The following is an 18,548-nucleotide window of genomic DNA, read 5'->3' on the forward strand; positions in this document are numbered from 1 at the left end:
CGGAAGATGGGGGCGGGGCCTTGCGCGCATGCGCGAGCTCCCGGCTTCCGGAAAGCGGAAGCGCGGATCGGCTGGGAGCGATGGCAGCTGGTGGTCTGAGCCGCTCCGAGCGCAAGGCAGCCGAGCGGGTGCGGCGGCTGCGGGAGGAGCAGCAGCGGGAGCGCCTGCGCCAGGTAGGCCACCGCCCGCGCCCCGGCTTCGGTGCTACCAGCGCCATCCTCACCCCCCGCTTCGCGCCTGCAGGTGTCCCGCATCTTGAGGAAGGCGGCGGCAGAGCGCAGCGCCGAGGAGGGCCGTCTGCTAGCCGAGAGCGAGGACCTGGTCAGCGAGCTGCAGGGTCGGAGGCGGCGGCGCGAGGGCCTGAAGCGGCGGCAGGAGGAGGCAAGTGGGGCGCGGCGGGGACGGCGGGCCGGGCGGGCCGGTCAGGGCTTACGGCTCGGCGTCTTGGCAGGTGTGCGATGACCCCGAGGAGCTGCGGCGGAAGGTGCAGGAGCTCGCCAGCGCTGTGCGCAACGCCAAGCACCTGGTGGTCTACACCGGCGCGGGCATCAGCACGGTAGGGAGGCACTGGGCGCTGTGGGCGTGCAGCGCCCCCTCCTGGGAGCCTTCTCCGGGCCGAACCCAGCACTGCTCTGCAAGTTCCCCCTAAAAGCGAATGTAAGGTTCGCTTCCATAGAGAACTCTTTCTAAAACATGTACATGACTCCCTCTGAAACAGGTGTACAAACATGCCACAACTTGATTGCTGTCGAAACGAGTAGACAGGAAAATGAGGGATGAAAACACCGAATATCGCTGTCAGATCCCCTCACTTTAGAGGGGCAGGTGGGGGAGTCGGGCGGTAGCACAGCGGGTTAAGCGCAGGTGGCGCCAAGCACAAGGACCGGCATAAGGATCCCAGTTCGAGCCCCCGGCTCCCTACCTGCAGGGGAGTCGCTTCACAAGCGGTGAAGCAGGTCTGCAGGTGTCTATCTTTCTCTCCCCCTCTCTGTCATCCCCTCCTCTCTCCATTTCTCTCTGTCCTATCCAACAACAGCGAGACATCAGTAACAACAATAACTACAGCAATAAAACAACAAGGGCAACAAAAGGGAATAAATAAATAAATATTAAAAAAAATAAAAGCTCCTTTAAAAAAAAAAAGGTGTTAGTCGATTGTCCCATGGCAGAGCAAAGCCTTCAAACCTGTCTCCTGATAGTCACTCATTATCTTTTTTGCATCTCATTATCTTTTTTGCATCTGAAAGGGAGATATATAGAAGGCAAGATAGATGGGAGCTGGCTGTAGTGCAACGGCTTAAGCACATGTGGCGCAAAGTGCAAGGGCCGCCTAAGGATCCCTGTTCAGCCAGGTTCCCCACCTGCAGGGGAGTCACTTCACAAGCAGTGAAGCAGGTCTGCAGGTGTCTGTCTTTCTCTCCCCTTCTCTGTCTTCCCCTCCTCTCTCCATTTCTCTCTGTCCTATCCAACAACAATAATAACGATAAACAACAAGGGCAACAAATGAGGGAAAATAGCCTCCAGGAGCAGTGGATCCCCAGCAATAACCCTGGAGGCAAAAAAAAAAAAGGCAAGATCGAGACAGGGCACACTAGAGAAAAGATCCAGGCTTCATGGCTAGCTTTGAATATGTGGATGCATGTTGACTGCTGATGTTGCCAAGAGTGCTAGCCCTGCACAAGCTGGGCAGAGGTGAACCCCAGGAGAGTCCACCATTACCCAAACAACCAGAGTATATGTTCAAATGTGGCTTCTGTGGTCTCAGATTGCTGGGAAACTGATCTGGCTGGCTCTGTGGGACATGCATTAGACGCAGAGCCTTGAATCTAGTTAAGATTTTGCAGTTGAGGAGTTGGACAGAGGCACACCTAGTCAAATACAGTGTCCAAGGATCTGGGTCCAAGCCCTTGGTCCCCACTTGAAGGGGGGGAAGCTTCATGTGCAGTAAAGTAATACTGCAAGTGTCTCTCTTTCTCTACCAATCTCTTGATTTTTCTGTCTCCAATAAATGATAAAAATTCAATACACAAATTTACAAGTGAAGGTGAGGAAGGGACTCCAAGCAAGGAAAGACCCCACAGCAAGGACATGTGGGGTCTGATAAACACGGTTCTCTCCACAGTCAGGTGATTATTGTAAAGCAGTAGTTATGTCCAAAAGCTGCTTGTGATGGCCAAAGCTACATGCTGCTCCTTAATTTGCTGAGGGTTACCACTTAGTGCTGCCCCCCGCCCCCCACACCTTTTATTTAATGGGTCACCTCGAAATGAACCCGGAGTCTTGCACATGTGTGTTATGATTAGGGCCGCAGACAGGTGTGTATTCACCACTCAAGACCCCTTTGTCTCACTGATATAAATAAAGAAGGACACCATAATACCAAAACTTCCTCTGTTGCCATAGTCCTTCCCTTGTGGTATTGGGGCTTGAACATAGCATTGCCACTGTGCGGACATTTTCTCCATGAGGTATCTCTAAAGACCAAATTCTTTTTTTGAAAGAGGAGTGAGGAAAAGGCAGAGGAGAGACTGTAGCACCTCTGCCTGTCCATGGAGCCCCCTGTCACTCCCTGTACCATCCATGGAGGCCCCCCTGTGCCATCCATGGTGTGCCCAGAGCTCTAAAGCAGGACCTCACTCCTAGCAGGGCATGCACTCCACCTGATGAGCTATATCCTGAACTATGCCCCCCCTTTTAATATTTGTTTATTATATAGAGACAGATAAATTTAGAGGGGAGAGGAGATAGGAAAAGAGACACCTGCACCCTGTTTCACCACTCATGAAGCTTTCCCCTGCAGGTGGGGACCAAGGGCTTGAACCTGTATCCTTGTGTACTGTAATGTATTTACTTAGCCAAGTGTGCCACCACCTGGCCCCAATGTTCCCCTTTTTGATGAGTCAAGACAGACATATTTCTGAGCTTCTACAGCAGAAAGAGAGGGGATTTCCCCCCAGGGAGCACAAGCATCTTGGTCTTGACGCACTTCCGTCCCCTCAGGTGGGTTGTGTCCCTGACTGGGAGCTTAGGGAATTCAGTGTGGTGCTGTATTCTGAGGATCAGTTTGGCCTGTGATGAAGGCAGGGAGGGAAGCAGCTGTAGCATCACCAATTGCTGCAAACAGTTATTCACCCTTCGCAAGGGTTTCCTGAGTGCTGGCTGAGCCTTGGGGACACATGAGCCTGACTCTTCTCCCCCCTGGAGCACAGGAACGGCTGCAGCTCAGCTCCTTCCTGCCAGGCTTATGGGGACTTGGCAGGATGAGCTGGGTCAGAAGTGTGGAGTCCAGGAGGAGGAAGAAGACAAGTGAAATATGTCCCACCTGGGCTAGGCGGCAAGGAGCACTGAGCATGGGGGATGCGGGCCAGTCTGTAGGGGAGGATACTTGGAAATTCTGCCAACACCTACAGTCATGTCTTCTGTCTGGCTTAAATTTTCTACTTTTTCTGTACGCAAAACAGCAGGATGAATTCAGGATCTCCTGTCCTTGGTGCAGCTGAATGGCATCCCTAGCCCAATATTTTTCTTTCTTTATTTTTATTTATTTTTTTATTTTTTTTATTTTTTTATATTTATTTTCCCTTTTGTTGCCCTTGTTTTTTATTGTTGTAGTTATTGTTGTTGTTGTTACTGATGTTGTCGTTGTTAGATAGAACAGAGATAAATGGAGAGAGGAGGGGGAGACATCAGGAGGGAAAGACATCAGGAGAGACAGACACCTGCAGATCTGCTTCACCGCCTGTGAAGCGACTCCCCTGCAGGTGGGGAGCGGGGGGGCTCGAACCAGGATCCTTATGCTGGTCCTTGAGCTTCGTGCCACATGCACTTAACCCACTGGGCCCCACTCCCTTTATTTTTATTTTTTTAAAGAGAGAGAATCTTTTTTAATTATTTATTTATTTGTTATTGGATAAAGACAGAAATTGAGAGAGAAGGGGGAGATTGAGAGGAAGAGGAAAAGATACCTACAGACCTGCTTCACCACCTGTGAAGCCACTCCCCTGCAGGTGGGGAGCCAGGGGCTTAAACCGGGATCCTAACTGGTCCTTGCGATTTGTCCCATGTGCACTATCGCCGACTCCCTCTTTCTATTTTTTTTTTTCATCCAGGGTTATTGCTGGGCTCGGTGCCTGTACCATGAATCCACCGCTCCTGGAGGCCATTTTCCCCCCTTTTGTTGCCCTTGTTGTAGCCTCGTTGTGGTTATTATTGCCATTGTTGATGTTGTTCATTGTTGGAAAGGACAGAGGGAAATGGAGAGAGATGGGGAAGACGGGGAGAGAAAGACAGACACCAGCAGACCCGCTTCACCGCCTGTGAAGCAACTCCCCTGCAGGTGGGGAGCCGGGATCTTTAGGCCAGTCCTTGTGCTTTGCGCCACATGCGCTTAACCCACTGCGCCACCCCCCGACCCCCTCTTTCTTTCTATTTTTATTGCCGCCAGATTTACTGCTGAGGCTCAGTGCCTGCATGACAAATCCACTGCTTCTGGTAGGTTTTTTTTTCTTCCCCTTCTATGTGATAGGGCAGAGAGAAATTGAGACAGGGAACTAAAGAGAGACACCTGCAGCACTGCTTCACCGTCATGAAGCTTCTCCCCTTACAAGTGGAGACCAAGAGCTTGAGCCCAGATCCCTGCACATGGTAGCATATTTGCTCAAGTGGGTGTACCACTGCCCAACCCCCATTCTAGAGACGAAGAAAGAACAGAGAAAAGACCTCAGCACTGCTCAGTCATTCATGGAGCTGCCTTCCCTCATCCCCACCCTGCTACTGTCCAGGTTGCCCCCTTTTGGAGGGCTTGGGCCTCACACTTGAGGCAAAGCATGCTCTGCTGGGTAAAACTACCTCCCAGCTCTGACTGGCTTACCCTCTTTTTTTTTCTTATTTAATATTTATTATTTCCTTTTTTGCCCTTGTTATTATTGTTATAGTTATTGTTGTTGGTGGTGTCATTGTTGTTGGATAGGACAGAAATGGAGAGAGGAGGGGAAGAGAGAAAGACACCCGGTGTCGGGCGGGAGCTCAGCGGGTTATGCGTATGTGGTGCAAAGCGCAAGGACCGGCAGAAGGATCCCAGTTTGAGCCCCCGGCTCCCCACCTGCAGAAGAGTTGCTTCACAGGCAGTGAAGCAGGTCTGCAGGTGTCTATCTTTCTCTCCCCCTCGCTGTCTTCCCCTCCTCTCTCCATTTCTCTCTGTCCTATCCCAACAACGAAGACATCAATAACAACAATAACTACAACAGCAATGAAAAACAAGGGCAACAAAAGGGAAAATAAATAAATATAAAAAATAAAATTAAAAAAAAAAAAAGACACGTACAGACCTGCTTCACTTCTCGTGAAGCGACTCCCCTACAGGTGGGTAGCTGGGGGCTTGAACCGGGATCCTTACGCTGGTCCTTGTGCTTGGCGCCACATGTGCTTAACCCTCTGCGCTAATGCCTGACTCCCCTGGCTTACCCTCTTTCTAAATGTGCAGGCAGCCTCTATCCCAGATTACCGGGGCCCCAATGGAGTGTGGACATTGCTTCAAAAAGGGAAAACTGTTAGGTAAGCAGTCTGGCACAGCCTTTTCCCCTGGGCTGAGCAGGGCCTGAGCTTGAGGCTCCCCTCACCTTCATCTCCCTTCTACCTGACAGTGCTGCTGACCTGAGTGAGGCTGAGCCTACCCTCACCCACATGAGTATCGCTCGCTTACAGGAGCAGAAGCTGGTAAGATCTCGGTAGAGGGGCGAAGGAAACAGCATAATGGTTATACAAAAAGACTTTCAAACCTGAGGCTCTGAGATCCCAGCTTCAGTCCCCAGCACCATAAGCCAGAGCTGATCAGGGTTCTGGTAAAAAAAAAAAAAAAATGGTGATGGGCTGCCTCGGTGCTCACTTGGAGGTTGTATCCTGCCCCTTTCATAAGCATCTACCTAGAACTTTTTTTTAAATATTTATTTATTCCCTTTTGTTACCCTTGTTTTATTGTTGTAGTTATTATTGTTGTTGTTGATGTCATCGTTGTTGGATAGGGCAGAGAAATGGAGAGAGGAGGGGAAAAGGACACCTGCAGACCTGCTTTACCGCCTGTGAAGTGACACTCCTGTAGGTGGGGAGCTGGGGGCTCGAACCAGGATCCTTATGCTGGTCGTTGCTCTTTGTGCCACCTGTGTTTACCGCCCGACTCCCAACCCAGAACTTTTTTTTTTTTTCCCCTCCTCCAGGGTTATTGCTGGGCTCGGTGCCTGCACCATGAATCCACCGCTCCTGGTGGCCATTATTTTTTCCCCCTTTTGTTGCCCTTGTTGTAGCGTCGTTGTGGTTATTATTATTGCCCTTGTTGACGCAATTCGTTGTTGGATAGGACAGAGAGAAATGGAGAGAGGAGGGGAAGACAGAGAAGGGGAGAGAAAGATAGACACCTGCAGACCTGCTTCACCGCCTATGAAGCGACTCCCCTGCAGGTGGGGAGCCGGGGGCTTGAACCGGGATCCTTACGCCGGTCCCTGCGCTTTGCGCCACATGCGCTTAACCCACTGCGCCACCGCCCGACCCCCCAGAACTTTTTTTTTTAAGAATTTATTTATTTATTTATGAGAAAGCTAGGAGGAGAGAGAAGGAACCAGACATCACTCTGGTACATAGCTGCCAGGGATTGAACTCAGGACCTCACACTTGAGAGTCCGATGCTTTATCCACTGCACCACCTCCCGGACCAACCCAGCACTTTTGACTCTTGTTCAGGTCTTCACTCCAGTCCGCCGTGATTCCTCTAGGAGAAAAGGACAACCTCACCTCTGAGTCACCAAGCACAAGATGGGGCCAGGCCCAGAGTTGCTGGGATGCCCCTTCCCTGTGGGATTCTCTCCTACTGTTCCCCCAGACTGTGGGAGTCACTGAGATAGAGGAAAGGTTCTTCGAAGCCTCTGAGACCCTCAGCTGAATTCCTTCATCAAGTGGAGTGGGGGTCAACCCACCCTGGCTTTTCTGGGGCTAATGACCAAGTCCACGCATCGACCACAGACCTTATGGGAGTCTTATTAGGGCACAGGCCTGGCATCCTACTGTGTCTGCTGGGAGAAGCCTGCTGCTCCATTTAGTCTCCCAAGCTTCCCGGAAGAGTAGACATGCCCCGAATTTGGGGGCACTGGATGAGGCTGGGGCAGTTTCACAGCCCATTGCGTATGGCCCTTTTCACTTGCAGGTGCAGCACGTGGTGTCTCAGAACTGTGATGGGCTTCACCTGCGTAGTGGGCTACCCCGCACGGCCATCTCCGAGCTCCATGGGAACATGTACATAGAAGTGAGCATCTGCCTGGGCCCCAGGGACCTGGGTGGGCCAGTAGCTTGTGCTCACTGTGCCCCCTCCTCCCCAGGTCTGCACCACCTGTACCCCCAACAGGGAGTACGTACGTGTGTTCGATGTGACAGAGCGCACTGCCCTCCACCGCCACCAGACAGGCCGGACTTGCCACAAGTGTGGGGCCCAGCTCCGGGACACCATCGTGCACTTTGGGGAGCGGGGTATACTGGGGCAACCTCTAAACTGGGAGGCAGCCACTCAGGCTGCCAGCAAAGCTGACACAATCCTATGTTTAGGCTCCAGTTTAAAGGTAGGTGACAGTTCTGATGGGACGGGAGTGTGCCTTCCAGCTGTCTGCCAGCACATTTTGCCCCAGCATCCTACAACCTTGCCTCTGTGTATGGCTATCTCTCTGTCTATCCTGTTCCCACAGGTGCTAAAGAAGTACCCCCGCCTCTGGTGTATGACCAAGCCCCCCAACCGGCGGCCCAAGCTCTACATCGTGAATTTGCAGGTAATTGAGATTCTTAGCACAGTGGCCAGGTGCTCCCAGACCCATCACTTAGATCTGGCCTGCAGAACCATCCCTGGATGCCAACAGGAAGGAGTCAGGAGCTGTTCTCATTTAGCTTCCTTTGTCTCCCAGTGGACCCCAAAGGATGACTGGGCTGTCCTGAAGCTCCATGGGAAGTGTGATGATGTCATGCGGCTTCTCATGGAAGAGCTGGGCCTGGAGATTCCCCCCTACAACAGGTGAGGGGAGCACTTGTGCATCCCTCTTTCCCTGCCCCTGTGGACGGGTCTTCTCTTGAGAGCTGAGTGCAGAGGAAGCTCAGCGGTGTTGGAACAGTGTCTGAGGCCTGAGTGCCGTGTTGTATCTCTGCAGGGATGGCTGGGGTGATGGTCCAGGGGTCCTGGCATCTTTGCCTCACTGTGGGGAGAGTGGCCTCTTCCCCTCCCCCCAGCTCATGAAGGAGCCTTGCAGAGACATGCTCTCAGCAACCTGGGACACACAGAATGTCATGCACTTGGTTTTGGGAACTGGCTTACTTTGGGGACACTTAAAACTGCCTTAATATAGCATTTGTGATAATTTAGACATGGTGTATGTACTGAGTAAAAAAGTTTACACTTTCTTTCTCTGTGAATTTTCAGGGTCTTATGGGGGAAATCAATAACTTCTTTTAATCAAAGGGTTCAAGAATTAAGGATCCCTTCACCTTCTGGGCCTGGCAATTCTTGTATGTTATGTTTGTGGTGTTCTGTAATGTGGGCCTCTTGTGTACTGTACCTTTTTTTTTTCTTTCTTTCTTACATTAATTTAGCTCATTTATCAGTGCTTATTTGTATCTTATGTTATAATATGTGGTTCTACATCTCAGACACATGATCTCACAGTGTAGTCTGTAGGCTGCACCTCCCCAGTCAGCTGGCCTTCCCTCCCAAGTCTCATAGTCTGGGAAGAGGGAGAGGGTCTGATCCACCTGTCCCCATACCAGTTGGAAGGTGGGGCCCAGAGTTGCAAGTATCTAACATCCCACCCCGGCCGGGCTACTGCTATTCCACCACTTGGAGGGCAACGAGGACACAGCTATGCAGATCCCCAGCTAGTTGGGGTGTTGACCTTCATGTTACTCAGGGAGCTCACCCTCTGCAGCTTGGGAACATGGAGCTGCTGACATATTAACTCAAGCCCAGTTTGGGCTCTGATACATGGGAGGGAAGGCAGGGTGACCTCAGTCAGCTTTCCTGTCCGGGGGTGGCATGTAGCTGTGGTGGCTCCCCCGCACTCCTCACCTTGCTTTCACTTTCTGGTAGGTGGCAGGACCCAATCTTCTCCTTGGCGATTCCCCTGCGCCCCGAGGAAGAAGGCAGCCATAGTCGGAAGTCACTGTGCAGAAGCCCAGAGGAGGCTCCACCTGGGGACCCCAATGCCCCGCTAAACTCAGCTCCCATCCTTGGTGGCTGGTTTGGCAGGGGTTGCTCCAAACGCACAAAACGAAAAAAAAGTTACGTAACCTAGTGCTTGACCAAGAACAACACTGGCACTTTGCAGGTGGCTAGGACTATTGGGAGCAAAGGATACCCTGGAGTTGAAGCCAGCCTCCTGGGAGCTCATCAGGATTCTTTGGGGGATTTTCACTGCAAGACTCAATCTTGTGACTTATGGAAAGTTCACATGCACTGCATGGTGGTTACGGCCTGCTGTGGACACTCAAGCCATCCAGCCCTGTATGCCCTCCCTTAGAGCAAGACCTGCCGCCCAGGAAGCTGCTGCCTTACCTCCTCTAGTCTCAGGGCCGCGCCCTCTTTCTACTACTTTTACTAAAAATGTTGACTTTATAGATACCGTTTTCTGTACTGGGTACTTGGCAAAGGGTTCGAGCTTCTGCTCTCAGTTGACCTTTCTATTAAACATCTCTGAACTGTCTCAGAGGTCACCTCATTACTCCCTTACGACACACCCACGTGGGCCTGCATTTGGCGTGCCAAAGATGGTGCGCAAACGTCATTGGCCGAGTCCTATCGGGGCGGGGGGCTGAGGGGCAGACCGCTCTCCAACATTGGCCATGGGGAGGGCGGGGCAGTCCAACACCAGGGTGGGCGGGGTGGTACTGCCATTGGTTGGGTAAGACCCACGTGACAGCGCGCGTGCGCAGGGCGGGCGGGGCTGGCGGCTGCTGGGACCGAGTCACCGAGCCCACCGCTGCCGAGCGGACCATGATCCGGAACGGGCATCGGGCGGCGGGCTGTACCGAGCCGCCGAGCCCGGCGGGCGGGCGCGCAGTACGGGTGTGGTGCGATGGCTGGTGAGCGAGGGCAGCGGCCGGGCGGGGGTGCGCTCCGCCCTCAGCGGGTCTGGGAACCGGCCTTCCCGGTGTGGGGGGTTGCGGTGGCAATCCTTTCCCGTACCCGCAGGCCTGAGGAGCCCCGTGACGCAGGGCGGGGAGTGGAGCCCTGCAGCCTGCCGAGCCCAGTCACGGCGCAGCAGCCACTGCCACTTGCCCCCTGCTGACTCGTGTGGTCCCGCCCGGGGAAATCTTGCACCCCAAAGCCTCCTTAGGCATCGGCCCAGGCCCAAGCCGGAGCTGGCCTCGGTTCCAAGGCTGTCGGAGGGCGCAGAGCCCGGTCTCTTGAGCCCTCCACCCCCTGGGATCAGAACGCCTGTCTCTCTGTCCCCCGCCACCTTCAGATAAGTTCTGGAATGTCAACAGATGAAAAGAGACCCCACTGCTAGTGAAGATTCGCCACCTTCGCATATTCTCTGGATGAAGGCAAAGACAGCACACCTATCTCCCCAGCGCAGGGATGTGCCAGCATCATCTCCGATCTGTGCACTTTGACCTTGGCCCTGCCACCAGGCTGCCTCCACAGCGCCATACCCTGACCCTTGATCCAGCTGGCACACTGTGCTGTGGGCCCCCAGGCCAGCCTCCGACCCTTCCTCCAGCCCATTCCTCCTGCCCAGCCAGTCTAACCCGGGAAGGAGCTGGCCAGGCCGCCCAGGAACAGAGCCCTCCCTGTAACCTGGTCCCCAGCTGGTAGGGAAGTGGCTGTCAACCCCAGATTCTACAGCCTAAACCCCTAAGGACACTTTAAAGCATTTCACTCATGAGGAAACAACCAGAGCGTCACTCTGGTACATGTGATGCCCGGGATCAAACTCCAGATGTCAGGCAGGACAATCCAGTACTCTTCTCTCTGTGCTGCCTCCCCACTGGGTGCCTTTTTTTTTTTTTAATGTTTATTTACTTATTGGGAGTGAGTAGCTCAGTGGGTTAAGCGCACATGGTGCAAAGCGCAAGGACCAGAGTAAGGATTCGTGCCCAGCTCCCCACCTGCAAGGGAGTTGCTTCACAGGTGGTGAAGCAGGTCTGCAGGTGTCTATCTTTCTCTCCCCGTCTCCTTCTTCTTCCCCTCCTCTCTCCATTTCTCTCTGCCCTATCCAACAACAACATCAATAACAACTAGTAATTACAACAATGAAAAACAACAAAGGCAAAAAAAGGGAAAATATTTTTAAAAATTAAAAAACAAATAAATATTTACTTTTTTTTTTTTGCCTCCAGGGTTACTGCTGGGGCTTGGTGCCTGCACTACAAATCCACTGCTCCTGGAGGCTATTTTTCCCTTTTGTTGCTCTTGTTTATCATTGTTGTCGCTATTATTGTTGTTGCTGCTATCGTTGTTGGATAGGACAGAGAGAAATTGAGAGAGGAGGGGATGACAGAGAAGGGGAGAGACACCTGAAGACCTACTTCACCGCCAGTGAAGCGACCCCCCTGCAGGTGGGATAGCCGGGGGCCCAAACTGGGTTCCCTACACTGGTCCTTGCGCTTCGTGCCATATGTGCTTAACCCCACTGTGCTGTGGCACGGTCCCTGTACTGTTTTTTAGTTGCACTGTTCTGTGCTTGCCCCAGGAAAAGTCTCATTTTCTTGGAGTTCATCGCCCCTCCCCACCTACGCACACAAAGTCATTAGATTTGTTCTACAACTTCCAGCACATGCCTATGGCCATGGGCCACAGGCTGATCACTCCGGAGTCTCAGCCTCAAACCCTCTCCCTGGGCAGATGCCTGCCTTCCCCATCTCCACCCCAAAGCCCAGGCCCAGCAGGGCTCTCAGGACTTGAGGAAGAGGCACACTGTCCCCTGGGCCACCTGATCCCTCCATAGCTAGGACTGACTGCTCTGCCCTTCACAGCTATGACATGGTGCATTATGGACACTCAAACCAGCTGCGCCAGGCTCGTGCCATGGGGGACTACCTCATCGTTGGAGTGCACACTGATGGTGAGCCTGGGTACCCTGCTCCAGAGGTCACGGGGCCCCCACCCCATTGTCCTGCCATCCCTGTCCAGTGGGTAGCTGTGTGGCTGCCCCACACTGACCACAGCCTTGCCTTTTCTCTGGCCTAGAGGAGATCTCCAAGCACAAGGGGCCCCCTGTGTTCACGCAGGAAGAGAGGTACCGAATGGTGCAAGCCATCAAGTGGGTGGATGAGGTGGTACCTGCAGCCCCTTACGTCACCACACTGGAGACACTGGACAAGTACAGCTGTGACTTCTGTGTCCATGGCAGTAAGTGAACAGGCTTGGGTGCCTGGGCATGCGGGTGGGTCCCAAATCAGAATGCTCTGTAGGCGTCCTGGTATGAGAGGTGCACGACCCTCAGCCTCTGGGGTGCACTGAGCACATGAGGGAGGCATGTGTGAAATCTGAAAGTCTGTGTGGCTCTAAATTGAGACCCTGTGTCACAACTTGTCACCCTCAGATGACATCACTCTGACAGTGGATGGCCAGGACACCTATGAAGAAGTCAAGCAGGCCGGGCGGTATAGGTGAGCCAGCTTACGCCTCCCCTTTTCCAAGGAGGCCTTGAAAGTCCCTCCCTCTCCTCCACAGAGTAGGATAGAGAAAGTGGGTGGGGACAGTTGCAGAGCTTTCACCGGCAGTGATTCAAACCAGTGTTTGTTTCTAATTCATTTTTTTTTTTTAGAATTTATTTATTCATGATAGAATTTACAATTTATTTATTCATGATAGGAGGAGAGAAAGAACCAGACATCACTCTGGTACATGTGCTGCTGGGGATCGAACTTGGGACCTCGTGGTTGAGAATCCAGTGCTGCCACCTCCCAGACCACTCTAATTCATTTTTGAAAATATTTTGTTTTAACAAGAGCCACAGAAAGAAAGCTAGACAGAGACACCAGAGCACTGCTCAGCTCTGGCTGATGGTGTTGCTCGGGACTGAACCTGGGACCTCAGAGCTACAGGCCTGAAAACCCTTTTTGCAGAATTATTGTGATGTCTTCGCAGCCCCTAATTCATTTTTAATATCATTAACTGATGCATTTATTAATAGCAGGGTGAGGAAACAGAGAAGAGAGCATCACTGTGGTATATGTGATGCCAGGGATTGAATGAACTCAGGACCTCAGGCTTGAGAATTGTCTTTTTATCTGCTATGCCAACCTCCCAGGCTGTTCTAGTTAACTTTCAGTTAAATCTCTGTGGGGGGTGGGGGTGTGGCCTCAGGGCCAGGCCTGGGGGCAGAGCAGGGATCCAGATTGTGAATTTGAGGTGCAGCAGGACCTCCCCTCTCCCCCAGTCATCTGACAGCAGCTCAGCAAACCGCAACCCCTTGATTGGGCAGGGGGTAGGGTAGGGCTACCCTTAGCCAGTGGAGGTGCTGACTTGTCCCCACAAACCCAGTCCCTATCCCTATCCCTGTCCCTGCCCCCAGAGAGTGCAAGCGCACCCAGGGTGTGTCCACCACCGACCTCGTGGGCCGAATGCTGCTGATGACCAAAGCCCATCACAGCAGCCAGGTGAGCTCCTGTAGGGAGTGGGGTCAGCCAGGAGGGAAGAGGTCACTGGGACCAGGCCTCAGCCCACCCCTTCCCTTTCATGCAGGAGATGTCTTCTGAGTACAGGGAGTATGCAGACAGCTTCGGCAAGGTGAGTGCCCCCCCTCGGGGGCTCCCCCCCCCAGTAAAAGTTATCAGATTCTCTCCCACCCTGCTCCTCACCCCTAGTGCTGACTGATCCTGGAGGAGGAGGGAAAGTGCCTAGAGCAGTGGTCTCTAACCTGCCCCCGGCCCTCTCTCCCTTTGTAGCCCCCTCACCCGACACCCGCCCCCGCCACTGGGGAGACATTTTGCTCAGAAGGCTCCTCCCAGGTGATGGATTGGTGGCCTCAGGGCCCGGGGCCTCCCCTCCCCTGCTGACCCGTGGCAGTGGCTACAGTACTGACTGTGGCCAACAGGGTGGGGCCAGAGTCCCCATGACACAGGGATCAACCCAGCCCAAGGTGCCACCCTGGAGCTGGCACCAGAGGAGTGGCTTGATTGGCAGTCGACATCCTGGCCCAGTACTCTGGCTCCCCTCCTCCACCCACCCTGTGCCTCCTGGAGGGACAAGCAGGCTGGTGTGGGCCACCCTGGGCTGAGCTCTTCACCACTGACTTCACCCTGTTCCCTCACAGTGTCCAGGGGGACGGAACCCCTGGACGGGGGTGTCCCAATTTCTGCAGACGTCCCAGAAGATTATCCAGTTCGCTTCTGGGAAGGAGCCACAGCCAGGGGAGACCATTATTTATGTGGCTGGTGCCTTTGACCTGTTCCGTATCCTCCAGGCCTTGCAGGGGTTGAGGGGGTGGGGGGGTTTCCCACTGACTCCCCAAAGCCTTACCCCACAGTGGGTGGGGGAGGCGGGGCTATCTGTAAGGACAGTTGTGATCAAGACTCCTGGAAGCTGCCCCCCCCCGCCGCCCAGTTGACCCCCGCCACTTGCTTCTTAACCTGGATGTGCAGACATTGGGCACGTAGATTTCCTAGAGAAGGTGCACAGCCTGGCTGAGAGGCCCTACATCATTGCTGGCTTGCACTTTGACCAGGTCTCCTGGGGGACACGGGGGACCCGGAGGGGCTCCCCCAGCCGGGGGTCAGGTCTGAGTCCTGGGCTGGCAGGCACACCCATGGGCCCCCTGGGAGGGAAGGAGGCTGACCCACACTTGCTCTGGCTGCAGGAGGTAAACCACTACAAGCGCAAGAACTACCCCATCATGAACCTGCACGAGCGCACCTTGAGTGTGCTGGCCTGCCGGGTGAGGCCCCCTCCTGCCCTCCCATCCATACCCCTTGCTGGAACACCCACCACCCCCAGTTCCTGCCTCCCTCCTAACCTGGAACTCAGTTCTGCCTGATGAACTCTGCCCCCATCCTGACAGTATGTATCTGAAGTGGTGATTGGGGCTCCATACTCAGTCACAGTAGAGCTCCTGGACCATTTCAAGGTGAGCCTCACTCCCTGAAGAGGACTGTCTTTGTGGGGGAGCAGGGGTACAGGGGATTAGGGGTGCAGGAGGTGGTGCTCTGACCAGGCTTGCCCCGCAGGTGGATATGGTGTGTCATGGGAAGACAGAAGTTGTGCCTGACAAGGACGGCTCTGACCCCTACCAGGTAGGGGGCAGGTGGGGGAGGGGGGACAGGCAGTGGTGACAAAAGTGGGGGTGCCAGCCCTTCTGCCCTAGGGCCTTGGCCCAGGAGGGTCACCATCTCCTCCCTGGCCTCCAGGAGCCCAAGAGAAGGGGCATCTTCCGGCAGGTGGACAGTGGCAGCGACCTCACCACAGACCTCATTGTGCAGCGCATCATCAAGAACAGGTGAATCCGGCATTCCAGGGGCACCCCAGGGCCGAGCTGGCCCAGGCAAGCACTTTACCCCCACCCATACCTGACCCAGGCTGGAGTACGAGGCCCGGAACCAGAAGAAAGAGGCCAAGGAGCTGGCCTTCCTGGAGGCCCGCAGGCAGCAGGGAGAACGGCCATGACAGGAAGACCCAGAGCTATGGAGGGAGGGGAACCATGTGGCTGCCCCACCCAGCTCCCTGCACACCAAGCTTTGGCCAGCACCCCCCTCTCTAACCAGCGCAGCTACGAAAGGGCCAGTGGCAGGCAGATACTTTCCCAAGGAGCTGCAGGCTGAGGACGGCTGGCCCTGGCCACAGGAAGGACAAGTGGAGGGCCTGGCTGTCTAGGGGAGGAGCAAGGACTCCAGCTTCCACCCCCTAGAACTGCCCTCCACGAAGCTCCTGTGGACCCAAACATCTGGCTGAGGAAGCCAGCTTCAGGGAAGCGGCCCTTCTTGGGGTACAAACCAGCCCCCCTTGAGTGGGGCCCCTTTACTGGGCTAGAAGCCTGACAACCCAATAAAGCTGCTGGGAGGTGTGTGGTGTCAGGCTCTCCTGCTCCCCATGTACCCCCGTGCGGGGCCTGGCAGCACCCCCAGGCCCTGACCAGAACCCTTTTCTTCCAGGCAGGGCCCCAAGAGGAAGGAAGTAGGTCCCCCCTCTGTTGTCTGGTCTGGCATGCAGGTGGGAGGAGGGAATGATACCCACCCAGGGGGAACTGGGGTGGGCTCCCCAACAGCCAGGTCTCCTGCACCTGGGCCAGGCCTGCTTGGAGCTGTCACTTCCTACAGGGGTGCTTTGGGGGTGCCTCTCCTCTCAGTGACCTCTGTCTGGTCTCTCCATGAGGCCACATCATCCCCCAAGGACTTGGTTTAAAAGACTGCTTTAGGACTTAGACCCCATGCAGGAGACCAGCCTATCCAGCCCCTGAGCCACCTCCAGGCAGCTACTTCCCTGCTCTTTCCCTCTCCCTCTAGCCCCAATTTGGATTGACCCCAAGAAGTATAGGACCTCCACCTTCAAGAGCCAGACCCTCCTCCCACATTTCAGACTCTTGGGCTACAGTGTTCCAAGTGCAAGAACTAACTAGTCCCCACACACCTGGAAGGGAGGGGAAGGTCACCCCCTAGGCACCCCAGAGCTCCCTGCTCCCAGTTGCGCATGCACGTGCACGCGCGCACGCGCGCGCACACACACACACGCATACTGCTGAAGTCCTAACTGGAGGAGAGGAAGGGTCTGGGGTCCAGGGGCCCTGTCCATCCATCAAGCTTTGACTAGAGGTCTGTGCCCACCCACACTTTGGGTCCCTGAGCCCCAGTAGACCAGCTCCTTTACAGGATGAGGAAACTTGGGGGCCTCGTCACCCTCTGAAAGGACAAGAGGTGGATGGAGGTGGGGTGAGTCACCTTAGCCTGAGTGTGGTGCTGAAGGGGACAGTCCCCCCATCCTGCTGGGTCTGCCTGTCCCCAGGGGTGAGGGGCTACAGGGGAGTGGTGTTGGGGTTCCAGACATCACCCCTCCTACCCTGGGACTGCACATCTTGCTGCTTCCTGCAGGTAGCTTGCAGGACTCCAAGAAGAGAATGGCCCAGGAGTTGGGATAGTGAGGCTTACAGGGGGAGTTGGAGTTGGGGGGAGGGCAGTGAGGAGGAGGAGACCTCAGTAGAAGCAGCCCCACAGGGCCCAGGAGGCCGGGATCTGTCAGTTCTTGAGTTTGAGGTACAGGTTTGGAGACATGGGGTCCCTGCCTTTGCCCTCACTCAAAGACCAGCCTCACTTCTCATTTATCCAGCCATTTATTTGAAGATGGGGTGCCTGGGGGTTCCCAAGCTGGACAGTGGGGTGCACCCATGGGAGCCGAGCGATGACCAGGGCTAGGCATCAGGTGCTACGACAGTCATTGGTGCGGAGTGACAGGAAGACATCTGCCTTGCATTGGAAGATGGGGTGACCGTCAGGAAGCCGCTGGCAACTCTGCATATTCGGGATCACATCCTGCACACACATGGTCTGCAGGCAGGAGGTTTGTGACCCCCTTCCTGCCATGACCCTGGGCCTTTAGCCACCCCCTCCCTGCCCGGGGCTCCCGCACCCCCTTGCCCACACTCACGAGGCTCCGCAGACCAGGGTGCAGTCTGGGGAAGACAGCCACGGGGGGCTCAGAGCGCCTGGCATAGGGAGCCCGGCGGAAGCCAGATAGCAGCCCTGCAGCACGGCCCACTGAGTAGTAGCTGGGCCCAGCTGCCTGTTTGTACCATGCCAGGCCAGGCGGCAAGCGCAGCAAGCACAGCACCAGCAGGGTGGCCACCAACACTGCCTGCCGGGCCATGGGGATGAGGTGGAAAAGGCTGGCAGGGGGTAGAGCTGCTGCCTTTTATCTGCAGGGACTGGGAGGGGCAGGTGGGCGGAGCAGACCGACAGCCCTGAGCCACTGAGCCTGGATTCAGCCAGTGCCCCAGGCATGGGAGGGGGGGGCACAAGGGGGTTGCAGGGTGGGCTTGGGATGATGCACCTTGTCCAGCCCTGGGGAGGTCAGGAGGGGCCATGGAGCCCCCAACCTGTCCAAAGGCACCCTCAGAAGCACCTGGAGACAGCAGCTGGGAAGTGGATTAGGGCCAGGGTTTGATCCTCCTCACCACATGTATCTGGCTTGTCTCTTCTCTCAGCCTCATGTGAAATTCTTGTCATAAATAAAATATTTTAAATGTCCTTTAATTTAGAGCCCGCTCTGACTACCCAAGGGTACAAACTTCCCTGGGTAATTTCTCCCTCCAGGGCTCTGGGGGACACTTTGGAGAGGCTGTCACTCGGGCCTCTTCTGTTCAAAGACAGTCCTGCTGGACAGACCCTCCAGAGGAGGCACATGGAGGTGACCAGGAGCACCAAGGAACTGGGGGATCCTCCCCCCCCCCCCACTCAAGTCTTTCCCTGGGGTGGCACCTCAGTTGTTTTGAGCTTCCACTCACTGCCACAGCAGCAGAAAGGAATCAGGCAAGATGAATAGGAGGTAGTGGCTGCAGAAAGGTGGAGTAGCCCCATACTGCAGCACTGCCGAGTTT

At 54.9% G+C, this 18,548-nt stretch overlaps 3 protein-coding genes across 7 annotated transcripts; 2 read left to right on the top strand and 1 right to left on the bottom strand.

The window, feature by feature from the left end:
* The first annotated feature begins 21 nt into the window (after nucleotides 1-21).
* Nucleotides 22-9,722, top strand: SIRT7 (sirtuin 7). 3 transcript variants are annotated; one of them, XM_016194854.2, is made up of 11 exons: nucleotides 22-173; nucleotides 244-381; nucleotides 452-556; nucleotides 5,483-5,553; nucleotides 5,643-5,715; nucleotides 7,193-7,291; nucleotides 7,365-7,601; nucleotides 7,725-7,805; nucleotides 7,938-8,044; nucleotides 8,447-8,532; nucleotides 9,110-9,722. In XM_016194854.2, exons 1-11 carry the CDS (start codon nucleotides 81-83, stop codon nucleotides 9,232-9,234), a joined length of 1,215 nt encoding a protein of 404 aa, XP_016050340.1. In that variant the 5' UTR covers nucleotides 22-80; the 3' UTR covers nucleotides 9,235-9,722. The 3 variants fall into 3 exon arrangements, with proteins under 3 accessions (XP_016050340.1, XP_007538294.1, XP_060027728.1); XM_007538232.3 differs by lacking the exon at nucleotides 8,447-8,532; XM_060171745.1 differs by lacking the exon at nucleotides 7,193-7,291.
* A 222-nt stretch (nucleotides 9,723-9,944) lies between these two features.
* PCYT2 (phosphate cytidylyltransferase 2, ethanolamine) lies at nucleotides 9,945-16,025 on the top strand. Of its 3 annotated transcripts, XM_007538233.3 has the most exons (14): nucleotides 9,945-10,101; nucleotides 11,998-12,086; nucleotides 12,212-12,373; nucleotides 12,567-12,633; nucleotides 13,542-13,626; nucleotides 13,712-13,756; nucleotides 13,915-13,977; nucleotides 14,283-14,421; nucleotides 14,611-14,693; nucleotides 14,826-14,903; nucleotides 15,027-15,092; nucleotides 15,193-15,258; nucleotides 15,373-15,461; nucleotides 15,541-16,025. In XM_007538233.3, the coding sequence occupies exons 1-14, from the start codon at nucleotides 10,013-10,015 to the stop codon at nucleotides 15,626-15,628; spliced, it is 1,209 nt and encodes a 402-aa protein (XP_007538295.2). In that variant the 5' UTR covers nucleotides 9,945-10,012; the 3' UTR covers nucleotides 15,629-16,025. The 3 variants fall into 3 exon arrangements, with proteins under 3 accessions (XP_007538295.2, XP_060027733.1, XP_060027734.1); XM_060171750.1 differs by lacking the exon at nucleotides 13,915-13,977; XM_060171751.1 differs by lacking the exons at nucleotides 13,915-13,977; nucleotides 14,283-14,421; nucleotides 14,611-14,693.
* Nucleotides 16,026-17,139: 1,114 nt separating this feature from the next.
* On the bottom strand, nucleotides 17,140-17,818 carry NPB (neuropeptide B). The gene is made up of 2 exons (XM_007538234.3): nucleotides 17,600-17,818; nucleotides 17,140-17,499 (listed from the first exon to the last, which is right to left on the bottom strand). Exons 1-2 carry the CDS (start codon nucleotides 17,816-17,818, stop codon nucleotides 17,371-17,373), a joined length of 348 nt encoding a protein of 115 aa, XP_007538296.1. The 3' UTR covers nucleotides 17,140-17,370.
* Nucleotides 17,819-18,548: the final 730 nt, after the last annotated feature.

Source organism: Erinaceus europaeus, chromosome 14 (genome assembly GCF_950295315.1).
Source record: "Erinaceus europaeus chromosome 14, mEriEur2.1, whole genome shotgun sequence".
In the NCBI taxonomy this organism is placed as follows: domain Eukaryota; kingdom Metazoa; phylum Chordata; class Mammalia; order Eulipotyphla; family Erinaceidae; genus Erinaceus; species Erinaceus europaeus.

Coding starts and splice junctions, on each gene's coding strand:
- NPB (XM_007538234.3), bottom strand. CDS start 17,818: ATGGCCCGGCAGGCAGTGTTGGTGGCCACCCTGCTGGTGCTGTGCTTG. Junction 17,500..17,599: donor ACCCTGGTCTGCGGAGCCTC/GTGAGTGTGGGC, acceptor TCCTGCCTGCAG/ACCATGTGTGTGCAGGATGT.
- SIRT7 (XM_016194854.2), top strand. CDS start 81: ATGGCAGCTGGTGGTCTGAGCCGCTCCGAGCGCAAGGCAGCCGAGCGG. Junction 7,292..7,364: donor ATGGGAACATGTACATAGAA/GTGAGCATCTGC, acceptor CCTCCTCCCCAG/GTCTGCACCACCTGTACCCC. Junction 8,533..9,109: donor TTCTGGGCCTGGCAATTCTT/GTATGTTATGTT, acceptor ACTTTCTGGTAG/GTGGCAGGACCCAATCTTCT.
- PCYT2 (XM_007538233.3), top strand. CDS start 10,013: ATGATCCGGAACGGGCATCGGGCGGCGGGCTGTACCGAGCCGCCGAGC. Junction 12,374..12,566: donor TGACTTCTGTGTCCATGGCA/GTAAGTGAACAG, acceptor TGTCACCCTCAG/ATGACATCACTCTGACAGTG. Junction 12,634..13,541: donor AAGCAGGCCGGGCGGTATAG/GTGAGCCAGCTT, acceptor CCCTGCCCCCAG/AGAGTGCAAGCGCACCCAGG.